Source organism: Betta splendens, chromosome 12 (genome assembly GCF_900634795.4).
Source record: "Betta splendens chromosome 12, fBetSpl5.4, whole genome shotgun sequence".
NCBI classification, from domain to species: domain Eukaryota; kingdom Metazoa; phylum Chordata; class Actinopteri; order Anabantiformes; family Osphronemidae; genus Betta; species Betta splendens.
The window spans coordinates 6,513,645-6,530,183 of NC_040892.2; the positions used below are offsets into that span (position 1 = coordinate 6,513,645).

Here is a 16,539-nt window from a genome sequence, read left to right on the forward strand (position 1 = left end):
ATGGAGAGGTTATTTAACATTTCACTGGCTGTGGGTCTCACTGCAACATCACACAGTCAATTCAAATGTTTGCAGTCTTTGGAAGAACATAAATTTCCACCACCCTTGTGGAAAAATGTAAATTTCCATTGTAGACGGGGGAGTCTGGGTATCTGTTAGGAAGATGGCTGAGAGAGACAGAGAGCTACAGTGCATTCGCTGCAGGAGGACGGGGGGGACAAAGCTACAGCCGGTCTTTAGGGAGTGGGAGAAGAGGGAATTACTCACAAAGTGTCATAATTTACTGTACAACAAGGTGCATGCGTTCATTCCTTCAAATGATTTTATTACCCACCATCTCCTGCTGTATTCTCCTTCAGAGGTCTCTTAATACTTGATTTACTAGTTTGGGCTACGATAAATTTTCACCAGCGTATTTTATGGATTTTTCTTTGCCACAGATCATAACAGTAAATTTGTGTTATAATGATTGCACACAGAGCTGTAGTTGTACATTAGATGGGTATTAAGAGTCACTCCAGAAAAATTACAAATCAAAACAAACGTTTGCCTTGAAGAAGTTTATTTACATGTCATTTAAATAGAATTCAAAAGAACTTTTTTGTAACATGTAAATATCTCTATTCTGTTTCTAATCAGGTTATTCGTAACTTTGAGCTGATGGGCCGGGTCAACCTGGACCAGCTGGAGATGATAAAGGAGCAAGGGAGCAGCGCGGAGGAGGAGGAGGAGGAGAGGGACCTTTTGGAGATGGTTGTGGATGACAAAGCGTCGGCAGAGGAGGAGGAGGACGACGACGACAACGAGGGGATGGAAGGTATGGAGGACATGGAGGAACAGAGGGAGGTGGACGATGAAGAGCTGGAGGACAACATCAAGGAGGAAGAGGAGCAGGACGAGGAAGAGGAGGAGGAGGATGAGGAGGAAGTTAAGGGGGTGGAGGAAGAGAAGCCTGCTCAAGGTAAATAACATTTTTTAACTCACCCGTTGTATTGCATGCATTTCACAACTGAATCACTGCCGACTAATTACTTCAACTCTATTTCCCAGAAGTCCTTGCGTCTCCAACCAGCAGCAGCAGCAGCAGCAGCAGCAGTAGCAGCTCTGGACTGAGCAGCGCAGAGAAGCGTCTTCCCTGTGAGTTCTGTGGCCGCTGTTTCACCAACAGCACTGAGTGGGAACGGCACGTTCTTCGACATGGCATGTTAGTACCTTCCACTGTTCCTTCTCGTCTCACTGCATCTGCTTGTTGTCCATACAGGTGGAAAGCCTTACTGAAGAGCTTTTACAGGTCAGAGGTCAGGGGGGATTTGAGCCAAGGCTTCTGAGTGTTAATACTGTGCAGTGGATCTTGAATGAAAGTTGTAGAACTCAATTAAAAAGACCAGAATATATAAGTTGTCTGCTTGCTGCTTCATTTTATCCTCCCAGGCTCTCGTATGTTCACAGTTCACCCGTGTCTGTCACCATCTGCCACTTTTAGGATGGTTAACAGCAGTCGGATGGACACCAGCACCTCTTCAGCAATAGAGGCCTCAGCTTCATCTTCCACCGGCTCCTCCATGTTACAGGACACAGGTCTGGACCTATCCAGCCCCAGAGTCGAGGAGGACGTCCCCGCTGATCTGTCCACGAGAAACCAGAGTCAGTCTATGGAAGACGAAGAAATGATGGAGTCCAAATAGGATCCACGGCCTGTTTGAGCGGACTGTGGCCTGTTTAGATGTCCAGCTACTGTAGAAAATGACCATGACGTTGGCTCAGCGCTCTCAGCGCTGGGTTTCATCTTGAAAAACAAGAAACAAAGGAAACAAAAGGATTGAAACAGACAAACAATGACTTTTTATGAGTTGGCGCATTACTAGTTTTTAGGTGTTGCATATATAAGTATTAGGTTGTGCTGCATAAAATGGCTGAGCCCTTTTAATGGGCGGTCCCCTAGGACAGATCTTAATATATTGGTAACCAATAGTGAACAGAACTCTTTATTGCTGACATTCTGGTCAAAAGTACAGAGGAAGATCCCACCTAGATGAAACTAAGGTATTTAAAAAGAATGTTGTCCAAAAATTAATTACAAAATTGAGCATTTTATTATTTCAAGCACCTTTTAACCCCCTCCCCCCCAACACACACACAACCTGGCTACTGCACCGTAACCAAAGGTCACAAACATGGAATGAAAGCATTTACTGTGGAACTATCTCTCCCTTGTATTCTGTTAAAGTTGGACTTTCTCATCTTAGTCTTGTTAAATATTCCCTGAGGAAGAGCCGCACCTTATCTATTTTAGTGGAAAAATTAATAAATTATGTTCTCTTGGTTCAAAGATATACCCACAACTTCCCCCACTGTTTGTAGCAAATTGCTATATTTTCGGCCTCTTGATGTTATACTATGTATAAGCCTTCAGTCTGTGGAATCCGTTGAGTTTTGCATTTGTACTATCTGTCTAGTAATCACACTGAGAAATTATGGAAATGAGGAAGTAATTTAAAGGACGTTCCCCCTCATAGATATTTTTGTCGTTTCCTGTCCAGGTTACGGTTGTGACAATTAACCTGCGTGGTCAGCAGCTCGAATAACAAGTGATACAAGTCATGACCGCTTCCATATAGTAGAAGTCTCTGTTCATGGGAAATATGAGTAAAAGTTCTGACCGATGAAGATACAGAGATTACACTTGTCTTTTCAGTACCAAACAAAGTGATTGGACGTGTCAAAACGCAGCCCGGCCCACGTATTTACGAGGAGCTGTGCTTTTAATGCACCCAAAGGTGCACGTTATACATACAAATATATCTATATATATACATAGATCCCTTCCAGAGATCTTCTGAGCAGTTGGCATCCTGTGCAGCACAGCCTGCCTCAGGATCCAGCTGCATTATGAACAGTGAAGTGTCGACAACCACAGCTTTGTGCCTTAAAGTGCAGTTCCTCCGATGACCACTGTATTGCCTTAAACTCCTCATCAAACGTCTTTCACACCGAACGACCCTCTCAAAACATAAAGCTAACTTTTAACTTCCAAGAGTTCATGGTTCAGTAGCCAACTGTTTGTAATATTTGCATCATTGGCTGTGAAAGGTACCGGTACAATATAATGTCAGATCTGAGCATAAATGAAGTCCTCCTCAAGGATCTCCTGTAGTTGCTTTGTTAATTTGTCGTTAGTGGAGTTGTTTGCTTTTCTTACCAGATAAATTGTCCCACTTTATTAAGGCTTTAGGAAAATTACTGTGGCTGTTACCTCAAACGCCACAAATGGATTTTCACACCATTAGAGGCCGGTTTGATTAATGTCCGGGTGACTCGTCTCTCACTGTGACCCCTGGAGATGACTTGACTCCCTCCATGTTGCTTTTTGTTGTCTGTCTTTGTATGTTTAGGATCTAAATGGGTGGCTGGAATATAGAGTAATATATGTTTATGGAGTTTAGACGCGTGACCATGTCTTCATTCAGTCGATATTGCAGTTTTGACGGAATAAACTGACAAGACAAGTGTAACCAGGTATGGCTCCCACATATGTGCCCCTGGGATTGTACTGTATGATAACGATTCATGAAGTGTTGAATTCCCTCGGCTTAAACCCTGTTCCTCATCCTGTCACTTTCTGTGTTTGTGTTTCTTTTGAGGCAAAGTTGTCCTGTTATCACGGTTCAGTATGCGTGTTGGGATTTGCTGCTTGAATGCCTTAAAGCCTTATAAGAAATAAACGGCAATTAAGTCAAATCGATGTCCCACTCCAACGAGACCAGTTAGCAACGTTAAACAGTCCAAAATGAAACCACTCACATTAAGTATCATCCAGATCTCGATGAAGAATTCGCCTGCTTTGTTTGCTGCTGTGCTTGTCTGATGGAAATGGGAGACGTGGGTTCAGTCCGTTGCGTTTTCGAACTGGAGTTCTATGGATCGACTACATGTATAGAAAACCGAGCTACTCCTAAGCGTTTGAACTGTGGTGTTTCAGAAAGGATGCGTCTGCGTAGTTTTTTTTTCCTTTTTAGGTGTTTTTTTTTTTGCTTTAAAATAAAAAACAACAAAAAAATGAATCTAAAGATGATACAGTAGATAAAACCTGGGGCTTTGTGAGTCCCTGATCCAGCGTTACTACACTGTCGTACAATGTCTGGTTCCGATGAAAATATCTCCTTTTTGTACTGTAATGGGGATGGACAGATAGGAAGCACAGTGTCATTGTACAATATTTAAACACATGAAGGAAAGCAATGATGTTGTCTAATAACTAAAGGCCAGAAAACATGGCAAAGACAAAGAAAAGATTAGTTTCTCCTCAACTGCTTGGTCTTTTTCGGGGCTTGTTCTCAGTCAGTCCTCAGATCCCAAAGAGAGCTTCCTCGTTTATACCTAATCCAGAACCGGACTCTCCAGCAGCCTGTGTCCACGGCCAGTGTCGGCGTCCGCCCCACGCAGGCCTGTCCCAGTCTGTCCAGTTGACTCCTCAGTCCTCGAGTTCAGTGCTGAAGCAAAACTCTTCCCTTCTCCGTTTTACAGGACCAGCTTGTAGCTTTTTTTGAAAGTGAACTGTTAAAAACTGTTGTTGTAGTAATAAGCTTTGTGAGGCAGCGCGTTGCCCAGCGTGAAAGCCCAGCGGAAGCTCCGGTCTGGGTAACGATGCTGTCAAACCCAAATTGTTTGTTGTTCTGTGATCATTTGAATAGAAATGACTATGAATCCCTCACTGTGTGCAGTCTCTAGACTGAGATATTCCCAGTTTACCCAAAGTTAAGTCCCTGCTGACAACACACTGGATACTTGTATATATGTTTAGTTTGTTTCTGATGCATTTCTCTTTTCAAACTGTTGTCTCTATAGTTTGACACTAGAATCTCTCCTTCTTGCCTTTCTTCGCATATAAATCTGATTACCTGATGGTGGGTTGTGATGTTGCCTAGAATGATTGTTTACAATTTTATTCCATTTATCTCTGGATATTCTGTAAATATTGTAATTCATTGTCTTTTTTTAACTTGATAATAAAGTTATCAGATAACACTGGATTGTGTATCTGTCCTCTTTTTACAGATACATCATGATAAAAATTTAAAATCCTTGAGCCACTAAGCCTGAACTAAAATGTCTGATTATTTTGTGCAGGCTTGATACTCTTGAAGTCAAGCACAATATCACTTTCTTATACTACTCATTACCACTCACTAAAGCTATTCCCATTATCTTCAGATCCACCTTGTGCTAAATGTTAATTAAAGACCATGCATCACATTCACGTACTGATGTTGCATTTTGCTCAAAGCTATATTTTACAAATGTAATACCTTCTGCCAGATCTATTCATATCCTTTGTAAATTGTCCTTGCAGTTATCTGATTCTGTGCACCCTGGACCTCTGTAGCACGTCCACAGGTCTTGTAACAACCAATTATAGGCCCTGTGGCTTGTCCACAGGAAACGGCTGCAGGCGGAGAAGGCATCTCACAGCCTTCCCTCTGTGCTACACCCTTCCACTCTTTCCATCCCTCAACTATCAACTCCACACCCTGCAAGTGCTCCGCTGACCAGAAACCACAGACCCTGCAAACACCAGCATGTGTAAGCGTGCTTCCAGCAACTTGTATCATCAGTCTGTATTGCTTCTTTGCATAATCCATAGGTGACATTTTTATTTTACATGCCAGGCATTGTCTCTGTCACCTCTAAGTCCTCAGACATCTGACATTAATCTTCGTGGCTCATCACTTCAGAGGAGGCCGATGGCAGACTCACGACCCCTGGAGACAAGAGCAAGAGCCACCGACACAGTGGGGAGAGGGGGAAAAGGGGACACTGTTGCTGCTCTCACTGCTGCTGCTGCTAAGTGCAGAGACATAAGGAATGCCTGACGAGTGCATAGCCCGGCCAAGGAAGGCGAGGGCAGCGCTCCTGTCGGAATAAATGGATGACAGAGAGGAGGAGGAGAGGACTGAGTGGACAGACAAAAGGGAACGTCGGGACACAAGAAGATTAAGGAGGGTGAAGAAACAAGGACAGAAAGAGATGCTTGAGGAGAGCAGGGGGATAAAGATAGAGTGATGCATAGAAAGTAAGAGAGATTAATGGTGCGAATGAGGGAGGACAGACTCCAGTGAACTCCAGCCCTCAATAATTCTCTCAAAGTCAAAGCTTGGCTGCAAGCAATACAAAGGTCAAAAAGCCCTGCAATGCTGAAAAAAAATGTCTCTGTGCTTAAATGTCCTGGATTTGTTGAAAACGTGTGTGAATCCGGGCTAAACAAATTAAACTAATCTTCTTTTACAAGTTAATTTGAGTGCAACCAATAATCGCTCACAGCAGTTTTAACGTTAACCAGCAGGGGCGCTGTGGCCTGAATTACTTGCGTAGAAGAAGAGAGGCGACAAGTCATGGCGCCTGACAGTTTGTAATGAGCCAACGACAACAGACAACCTCCCAAGTTGGATTAATATCAGTTAAAGCAGTTCCCGTGATAAATCATAGTCCTCAAAATGCAGATAACTTTGAAAACCTTACAACAACAGACGTTCAAAATCGACATCGACGAAGAGGAGACGGTAAGAGTTAAAACCTTATGTTTATGAAGGGGGGTGGGATTGGAGTCGGTTATGTCCTGGAACCAAGTACATCCGTTTTGGCTCGTTTCACATTAGACAGTAAACACGAAGTTGTGCGCCAATGTCACATTACTGTTTTTTGGCTTAGCCGGCCTTGTAGATTATTATTATTGTTTTGACGCGGAGCTTTAGACAATTTCGCCTCATGTGTTACATATAGATTATCAAAGTTAGTTTGTATTGCCAGCATTTAGACGCATCCCGCTGAGTCTAGATAAATAGGGGAGAATTCAAACATTATCACTAGCTTAACTGTCTTTCTAGCCTTCAAAGTTTAACCAACTAGCCTCAGCAGTTGAACTGTGACTGGTCATTAATGATATTATCACTGTCCGTTTTATATGAAATACGCCCAAATATAATTAGCGTGACACTAGAAGCTAATTGATGTAGCTTAGCAGAGCTAACGATAAAACCTTCCTTGTAGTAAACTGAGATAATTAATCAAATATCAACCAGCACTGAATGTTATGTTTGGGAAACAAGTGACATTAAAATAAACTCGGCCGTCTATTCATTTGATCTGATGGCCCCGTTTATGTACATTTCAATAAAACCTTGGGTATTTATTTATGTAATTTACGCGAACATTTTACACTTCTGTTGAACGAAGCGCAAACAAAACCTACAGTTGAACCTATTTACTAGTTATCTGTCCAGCTCCAGTTTTATGATGACGTAATGGTGTGTCACGTGCACATGTGGACTTCATCCTAACTCGTGCCCAGTTTATGGAATTTTGCAAAGTGATGCTAGTTTGTTTCCTCCACAGGTGAAGGTCTTAAAAGAGAAGATTGAACAGGAGAAGGGGAAGGATAATTTTTCAGTTGCTGGACAAAAATTGATATATGCTGGTGAGTTACAGCTGATAAACATAGAATGAGTGTTATTATTTTTGAAGGTTGACATTTTTTAAGACCTAGAGCTTTGCTTACTTGTTTTCTTTTTTGATGTCCAGGTAAAATCCTCAACGATGACACAGCTCTCAAAGAATACAAAATTGATGAGAAAAACTTTGTGGTCGTCATGGTGACAAAGGTTGGGAAATTACAAGATTTATTTTGGTAACAATATTCACTTGAATGTTGTATGTTTAAGCTATGTTGGACTACGTTTAGTTTATAACCTTTACACTGCCACCTCTTGACTATATCTTTCAAGTAGCTCACTTTAATGCTCATTCAGAGTAGGGTCAGTGTTCGCCAAAGATTGAACAATATGAAGCTATTTTTTTCATTTATATTTTGTGTCTTGCAGCCAAAAACAGCCTCAGCTGCCCCTCAGGCTTCACCTGCCACTTCAACTCCCAGCACTACAGTCTCCACAGCACCTCCCACCTCAGCATCTGGCTCAGACAGCTCAACAGAACCTGCCACCACAGACGACAAACCAGAGGAAAGCCCGTCATCAGCTGCTGAACCAGCTCCTACTACGACTGGGTAATAATCAGTCTTTGTGTGGTTATAAATTTTGGTCTATATCCAGTTCATGTCTGATCCAAGGTCTGTTTTCTCTTTCAGAAACACTGAGGCATCGTCATCAAACACAAACCTTATTGATGAGGCAGTTTCAAGTCTAGGTAGGAAATAAGACTTAATTTCACAGTAAATGCTGCAAGTTTTAATTACTATCATACATGTAGCCATTGATGTACATTTTTCATTCAGGTGATTTATTTTTATGAGCCACAGTAGAGAAGTCACTCACTACTACAAATGTTGCTCTTCTTCGTTATATCTTGTTTTCTTATGCTGCAGTATTGCGTTACTGCAACACTGGATCCTTTCAATCTATTTTTTAATGTCTTCAATATAAATATTGACTCTGTACACTTAAATGCACTCTTGCTGTTTCTGTGTTTTCTGTAGTGACAGGACCATCATATGATGCCATGGTAAATGAAATGATGCTCATGGGCTACGAGAGAGAGCAGGTGGTAGCTGCTTTGAGAGCAAGCTTTAACAACCCAGACAGAGCTATGGAGTACCTTCTCTCGGTAAGAACAGGGTTGTGTCTGTGGCGATAGCGAATGTGTTTTAGACTGTGAGCCTCTTTATCAGAATCAGTGTTACAGCCTAGCTTTTTCAGCTTATTGCACATTCTTTTAAATTGTTGTCTTTAGGGGCTTCCAGGCAGGGACCTGAGTCGTTCAACACGACCTGATACTGCTGTGCCTCCGGTGAGTGCAGCTCCAGCTGCATCCACAGGCGGCAGTAGTGTCCCAGCTAATCCAAGTTCATCACCAAGTGCCGGGGGAGGTAAATCAATCAGCCAATACTAGTTCTGCGATCATTCAGTGCCTTATCTCGTGAGTCATCTGAATAGTACCCCTGTCTTTTCAGTCAATCCTTTGAGTTTCTTGAGAAATCAGCCCCAGTTCCACGTGATGCGACAGCTCATTCAGCAGAATGCTGCACTGCTTCCTGCTCTTCTGCAGGAAATTGGCAGGGAAAACCCAGAGCTGCTACAGGTAAAGTAACAGCAGGCTTGATGTGTTGCTTCGTAACAGTCTTGGTTATGCTGAGATGTTTTGACACACTGTTGACTGAGTCACATATCACTCAAAAGTCCTCTTCACAAACCCGTGGGCTAATAAAAAGAAAAAAGTTAAATTGTATTGTAGAAATGTTTTGGAACTGATAGTGGAAGTCAAAACACCTGGATTTTGTCATAATAACTTTTAATGACAGGAGACTGTTACTCGTTTCTGTCTCGCCCTCCAGTTACACATTAACTGTTCATATGTTCCCCTACAGGAGATTAGCAGCCACCAGGAGCAGTTCATCCAGATGCTGAATGAACCCAACCCAGAAGCAGTTTCGGCAGCTGGGACTGGAGGCGCAGGCGGTTCTGAAGGTGTAGGAGGTGACGCACCAGGCGGAGGTCACATGAGCTACATTCAGGTCACCCCACAGGAGAAAGAGGCCATTGAGAGGGTGAGGCGGAACACAGCATTGGTATTTGCCTTGTCACTGTTACTGAGCTATTTTTTTATCAACAGTGTTAATAAATGACTTACAAATCCTTCTATCAGGATTCATTTCACATCTTCACATTGCAGATAGGTGAACACGAATTGCTCTTTGCTTACTGGATGTGGCTAATTTGCAGTCTTGGTCTTTTTTGTAATTACAGCTAAAAGCCTTAGGGTTTCCAGAGGGACTTGTTATACAAGCCTACTTCGCTTGTGAGAAGAATGAGAACTTGGCAGCCAACTTTCTTTTACAGCAAAACTTTGATGATGATTGAACGGGATGTGTTTGTTTGACATGTTTTCTTATTTCTTCCCCTACTGTTGAATGCTGATTTTGAATATACATGTACAAAAAGGCTTTTACATTTCCACAGAAAGCCTTACTCACTACTTTCGTCATCTCTTAACACTGGATCATTATCACAAAGACAGGCTGTTGTTTATCAGTTTGACATGGACGAACAATTTCAGTAGAGTAAATGCATCAAAAATCAAATGTTCATTGTTCATTCTTTTTCATTTTCTTATTTTCAAATTCTTCAATATAATTTTTTTATCTATATGATTTGCCATCGCAGTATATTTTCCACTGTACATTGGTTCATATTAAATTTCACCTTTTATAAGTTGACAAGTTATGAAGATTTAAAAAATTAAAGTGAAATGATAAACATGATGTGTGGCCCTGGTTCTTCTATTATCTAAATTCTAAATCAACATTTGATTGCTGTCAGGAGGTGCAGTATGTGAGGAGGTACAAACTGCAGTACATGCAGCAACATGTATACATGTTTACATCCTTTTTATTAATGCTTGTCACAATGTTTGAAAAGTTGTATGTGCATGAACAGCGCTGACCTACAGGGGGCAGCAGAGACTGCAGCATGTTTCCACTAATTCATTCTGACAAAATCAACATTAGTGTGACTTATGTGTGAATAAATGTGATAAAAGCAAACATTTTAGTTATATTCGCTGAGAATAGCTCAAATATGACAGTTGCTTTAAATTAAACTTAAATCTTTGTGACTTTTTTCTCCTGCATTTCATTTTAGCAATGTGTTGAAGAGGAGTTTGAGTTCTAAAAAGTGAAATGATTAAATATCAAACAATGCCTGTTTATTTGCTGACAGTTATAGTGTGTACAAACACTATGAAGGGCAACGTAATAGTAATCCTCTTCCTGTTACACACCTGAATGCTCAGGTCAGATTTGGTGTCACCCTTGAATGGCAGCGTGTAACTTGGTTGTCCTCCTCGTTCTCACCGCTGACAGGTGGAAAGGGAAACCCACGCAAACAGAACCCTGTTGGAGGGTGTTTCTAAAAATCCTTTTTACACCAACATTGCGTTAGTTTGCCTGCAGTGTGCTCAGTGTTATCAGGGGGGATATTGCGACTGGAGCAGCCAAAAGCTGCCGCTGACTGATGCCTGGTGTCAGTATGGTTTAAACAGGGTCTCACTGGGCAGCGTGCGTGAAGCGTGATCCCCACTTAATGGAAGCTGCCCTGATAAGTATGCTGCAATGACGTAAAGATCCACCAGGTGGAGCAGTGATCAGAAAGAAAGAACATCAGCTGACATGACTCCACTAATACATATACATTCAGCACTATGGTGCATAAATTATTGCAGCAGAAAGAGACAGGTCGATCAGACAGCCTTGTGTTACTTAAAAATTGTATATATCAATATAACTATGTGACAGATTCCCGATCTTTAATTTTCTTAAACGCCTGAGTCTGATCTGCGCACACAGCTAGAGGAGAACAGAGAACAGAAAAGACCAGCAAATAAAGCACGAGTGTACTCACCGGTGGCGGATCGCTCCTCATCAGCTGTGCAGCTCCCTAACACCAGCGCGGCCCCATGCCGGTCTCCAGATCATCAGGCTTCCCGGCCCGTACCTTGTACCACTGACCTGTTTGTGTCCAGATCCATCGGCGCCTGTCTCACGCTAATCACCAGACTCACCTCTGTCATCTGTAGATTTCTTCCACCTCTGGGCTTCATCACTCACCTTCTTCTCCACACCTTCAGCTCCACCTGGTCTGTAGGACTCCATCCCCTTCTACCTGGCCTCTAATCACCCCTGAGCTCTCTGCTGCTCACCTGTGACTCTCTCTGCTTTATATCAGGTCACTTCAGTTCATTGTCCCGGCTCTAACTGCTTGTACTTCATTTCAGCTCCCTGAGTCTTTGATTCTCTTTCTGTTTAGTATCGTTACCCCACTCTGGTCACATGATGTCACTATCACACTTTCATAAACCATACTATGCATTTCTCAACACGACACACTATTTCCACTACATACTATACAGCAAAATCTTAGAAATATCTGAAAAAAAAATCTGCTATATGACATTTTTTACCACACGTTGACACTGTTTTCGTGATATATTACACTTTAACCCTTTTGCGTTAAAGCTACATGCAACTATTATTTTTGCACTTCATGTTTACCTTGTGAAGTCATAATTTCATATGGCAGATTAATAAAACACCAGCTACTTTAAAATTTCAAATACATTTTATTATACTGTAAAATACAAAACAATAACAAAGCAATTTTATTTACAAATGTACAAAATTCAAGATTATATTACATATTTAAGCTATAAACAAAACATCTTTGTTCAGAGTTACTCATTCCATACAAAAATATGAATGTCTCATATAAATTATTGCACAACTGCAATGCGCTGAAGATTGCCATCACCATTTAAAAAACAGCGTGTTCACCTGATTTAATTCTGATTGTGGAAGAGAGGATTCCAAGGAACACACAAACAACCATATGGCATTTTTCATAGTTTTCACCCATTTGGTATATTTTCTTTAATCTTTGGTACCTTTTCTTTAAAAGAAACTTTCTACAGGTTCACTGAGCACCATTCAGCATAAATTAACATTGTACCTGAAATAAATGGCTTTGCAGGCGAAATGTGTATATAAATATAGATGTATTTATTAATACAGTATTTGGACAGTGTATGTGTTAACAGAGCCTTTATTGGCGTGTTGCTGGCAGAAGGCCCCTGAAGATGTTTGTCTGTTGCTCCTGGTTTCCCTGACAAAAAATACATTTCCAGTTAAAAGTTGTTGGCACCTGGTCGACCAAGTTTTGTCGGTTAAATAAGACAAATTCCAGTTTGGTCCCTTTCATAAAATTTTACAACTTTGACTGAGAGGTCTCGTCGAGTCACCTGCACAGTGTGGAAAGGAACAGTCTTGAGAGGCTTTCTAGGCTCTCGAGGGTAATGCTCTTTTTTTGTGCTGCGAACACCACAGCTTGTCTTGTTGCTTGACAACGGCTTGAAGGTCAATTATGGTTTTAAAAAGTGTAGGTCACAAAGGGTTCCACTAGGGGATATTTTTATCTCTGGAGCCTTCATCCATCGTCATCCAGTTTGGTCCTCCAGCCAAGTCTCATAAGTGTCTCTTCATATGGAGAGCAAGGTGGTCCGACCTTGAGAAGGCCCGGTCACATTTCTGACACTGGAATGGCCGGTGGCCCGTGTGTTTCCTGTAGTGGCGTGTGAGCTCGTCTGAGCGAGCAAACTTCCAACCGCAGCCCTCCCAGTCGCAGTGGTATGGCTTCTCCCCTTTGATGAGAACACAATGCAATACAACACATGGAGCAGTTAGTGCTGGCCCTGAGGATAAACTGGCCCAACCTTCCCCACCTCCAGGAGAAAAGAAGTCCATCCTGTCTTACAGCTATCGCATAAAGGCCAACTACTCAGCCCACACTTTGTGTTTGAAGAGAGATCAGTATCAACCTGTTCCACCACACCTGCTAAACAGCCCCTCTGCACCATCCCCCACCCATCTAATCCTCATTCATTTAACTGAAACTCAATGTTTTTGTCTTGTTAATTATGTCTGAGTAGCTGGATTATTCTAAAGGGGTTGACTGCCTCTCCTGAATAAGCGCCAAATCCATTCAGATTTCCCACAATCAACCAAAATAAATTAAATTAAACGTAAATTGCAAAGAAAAGACACAACAGAAGGAATGAACGAGCGCTGACAGCTACATACCGGTGTGTGTGCGGTGATGTGCTTTGAGGTGAGAGCTCTTTGTGTAAGTTTTGCCGCAGCCAACGTAATCACACGTGTGTGTGGCCACCCTCTTCCTCGGCCAGGAACGTCTTCCACGCTTGGGCTTGGGCTCTTCGGGCAAGCAGTCCCCGCTGGAGATCATAAGGGACTCTGTGGTGTGCACAGATCACGCATAATTTAAATACATCATATGTTCAGCATAAGTATAAATATGCAGGGTATTAATACAGTAGGTCCTGTAAAAGGCTAAACAAGGTCACAGATGGCTACATGAATGCAGATCATGTTTCATACTTCAAACTATCCACCTTTTATGATATAACTACCACAATAAACCTTATTTAGTGCATATCTGCCAATTGTGTTTTGTTATTAAACAACACAATTACTGTAGCTTTTATAAAAAAAGTCTGAATTTCGAACAAAAACAGGTGTTTAATAGTTTCAGCAGCACATATTATGAACTGTTCTATGATGGTCTGTTGTACATTTATGTAATACTTGTATTTGACAAACTAGAATCCTTATGATTATAATAATAAATGTGCTCCTACCTTGGTACTGCATGGATGATGACTGGGGGTAGGAGGCGTAACCCTGCGGGGAGCTATGGTGGTATCCCTGGGGAGCTAGAGGGATCTGGGGGTGGGGATGTCCCAGAACCTGGTGCTCCCGGCTCAGAGGATGGTCCGGGGAGAGGGAGGAGGATGAGGATAACCTGCCGCCTGTTATGGACCTCCCTCCACCACCAGGGAACCCATGTAGGTCCAAGTGAGCGGGGCGCTGCTGCTGGCTCCCCCGGCCCTGGGAGTTTACCCCAGCTATGTGTAGGTCCATGGGCTGTGAGATGGTGCAGTTACTGGGGTTCTCCTGCTTTATCCTGTGGCACGTAAAGGACGGTGATGCACGTGATGGAACCGGGTCTGACGCAGCATCTACACAGGCCTTGCTTACGTTCACGCCTTGGCTGTAATCCCCCATGTCCATTGTTGTCTTCACCACAAACTTGCCATGAAGGCTGGTGGGGTGGAGGTATGCTGGGTCCAACTCTGGCCTCATGAGCTCCGCCACGAAGCCTCCGGAGGGCGAAACGTCATTAATATCCGGGATGGTGTAGAGCAGTTCACTGGCGGTGCCCTGAGGCGAGGGGAGAGGGTACGATGAGGAGAAGGAGCCGGGGGAAGGCGACAGGGCCTGAGCAGAGGCGCACGCCATGGCCTCCTCCTGCTGCTGCTGCTGCTGCTGCTGCTGCTGAAGAATGGAGTTGGAGAGAATGAAGTCGTAGTCCAAGTCCAGGTCCGGTTCGGGATCTTTCTTGGACATGCTGGGGCTTGCTGTGCTGGTGGCAGTGGGGTGGTCTGGGTTGGGGCAGCTGCTTCCGGTTAGTACGCTGGGTCTCTTAAGATGCGACAGCTCCTCCTTCCATCGCTAGAGTGAAGTAACAGAGGCATTAATAGTGGGACTAATACGAGCCACTGGACAAGATGATCAACAATGAGTGCTTCAGTAAAACAGGAAGCTGTGTGTCTGAAGCCTGGCGCCTACAGGGACAGTCTGCTGTAGCAAGTGCCCTTGGCACCAAGCGCGTGCGTGAATACAGATTCGCCCTCGTCGTCGCTAAACTTCATTGGAAAGCAGGAGGAGTGCCACATAGTAGCCAGCACCACCTGCGCTAATAAACACCGAGCCGCGCTGGAATTTCCTGTGCGGAAGAAGCCATCGGGAGATCCTGGCGACCCGTGCGAAGTGTGGTGAAAAAAAAAAAGCCTGGTGAGAATAATGCGCTTGCTCTGAAGTAGCCCGTGCTCTGGCGTGAAGTGGTGCACGCCCCAGTAGAGCGTGGTGTCAAGCACGAGTCCATTATAAGACTATATGAACTGCACTGGCTACAGCCGCCCAAACAAACGCACGTATTTTAGCACGTATTAATACAAGGTGACTTACTAAATTGGCGCTTCCTATGGTTTTGCTCTTGACACTTGGGCCGCTGGCGAACGTGGAGATGGATGGCAGAAGCGTCCCCCCTAAAGCCATCTCGACGTCATTTGGCGGCTGCCTGAAATTGAACAGAAAAGACCTTAGATCCCGCTGGAGCGACCCGGGAACCGCCGCGCGCAGCCTGCCGTAGTCCACGAGCAGATGTTCATCAGTCACAATGGACGTTCAGAAAAGTTTTTTTTTTTCGCAGCTCCCACACCTCATCGGTGAGAATGTGCGTCCGCGCGCGGTCCTCCCTTCTCTTCTTCGGCGAGAGCGCACTTGTTAAATATCCCCCGGTTTAAAGTTTCTTCCTCCGCGTCGCGCGCTACGCCGTGTTCCAGGACATGCTGCCGCGGACGGGCGCGCCTGGTAGAAGCAGCCAGACGGACTGATTTATTTATTTCTTTTTAATTAATATTCTGAGCGCTGAACGGGAAGACAGAGTGGCGACGGACGGGGGGAATCCCTCGCGCCTGTTGCCATGCAGCGACCGGCAGGCTGAACTGAGGAAACCGCGTGAGAGGTATCCTTAAATCACTGGAGCTGGACACGCCTCGCCTGTTGCCCCGGCAACAAGCGCGGAAAAACATTAGCGCGAGGGAGGGAGCACGTGGGGGCAGGCTGGGTTGAGCGGGGAAGGAGAGAGAGAGTGAGCGAGGTTTGTTTGTATTCATAGCAACAGTACCTATCCCTACGCTGTTATTCCTGTGCAATGTGGGTGAGAAGCATCTTTTCGGATATGCCAATAACAGCGGCTTTTATTAAATAATGCCTGGGGCTTTTCCGTCAGGCATGGACAAGACCTGGAGGTCAGAAGCCTGTCATATTACCGGCAGTATCCTGCGTTTTAAAGCACGGGCGGACGAAGTTTCTCGGGGGTCCCGGGGCAGAAGTGTGTCACT

General features: G+C 43.7%; 3 protein-coding genes across 11 annotated transcripts in view; 2 read left to right on the forward strand and 1 right to left on the reverse strand.

The window, feature by feature from the left end:
* The window catches only part of znf462 (zinc finger protein 462), a 34,028-nt gene extending 29,000 nt beyond the window's left edge, over positions 1-5,028 (forward strand). For 7 of the 9 annotated variants that reach the window (XM_029168328.3, XM_029168332.3, XM_029168331.3 and 4 more), the window contains exons 11-13: positions 640-961; positions 1,051-1,204; positions 1,484-5,028. In XM_029168328.3, the coding sequence (XP_029024161.1) occupies positions 640-961; positions 1,051-1,204; positions 1,484-1,685 (678 nt within the window). In that variant the 3' untranslated portion in view covers positions 1,686-5,028. Of the gene's footprint in view, positions 1-639; positions 962-1,050; positions 1,205-1,261; positions 1,398-1,483 lie in introns of those variants that run through there. The other 2 variants (XM_029168334.2, XM_029168333.3) reach the window with 2 other exon arrangements.
* Positions 5,029-6,356: 1,328 nt separating this feature from the next.
* On the forward strand, positions 6,357-10,267 carry rad23b (RAD23 homolog B, nucleotide excision repair protein). Its single transcript, XM_029169828.3, has 10 exons — positions 6,357-6,557; positions 7,390-7,471; positions 7,576-7,655; positions 7,875-8,056; positions 8,138-8,196; positions 8,486-8,613; positions 8,740-8,875; positions 8,960-9,087; positions 9,374-9,553; positions 9,753-10,267. The coding sequence occupies exons 1-10, from the start codon at positions 6,492-6,494 to the stop codon at positions 9,864-9,866; spliced, it is 1,155 nt and encodes a 384-aa protein (XP_029025661.1). The 5' UTR covers positions 6,357-6,491; the 3' UTR covers positions 9,867-10,267.
* Positions 10,268-12,103: 1,836 nt separating this feature from the next.
* Positions 12,104-16,159, reverse strand: klf4 (Kruppel-like factor 4). The gene is made up of 5 exons (XM_029169807.3): positions 15,855-16,159; positions 15,602-15,713; positions 14,212-15,085; positions 13,637-13,807; positions 12,104-13,197 (listed from the first exon to the last, which is right to left on the reverse strand). Exons 1-5 carry the CDS (start codon positions 15,857-15,859, stop codon positions 13,022-13,024), a joined length of 1,338 nt encoding a protein of 445 aa, XP_029025640.1. The 5' UTR covers positions 15,860-16,159; the 3' UTR covers positions 12,104-13,021.
* Positions 16,160-16,539: the final 380 nt, after the last annotated feature.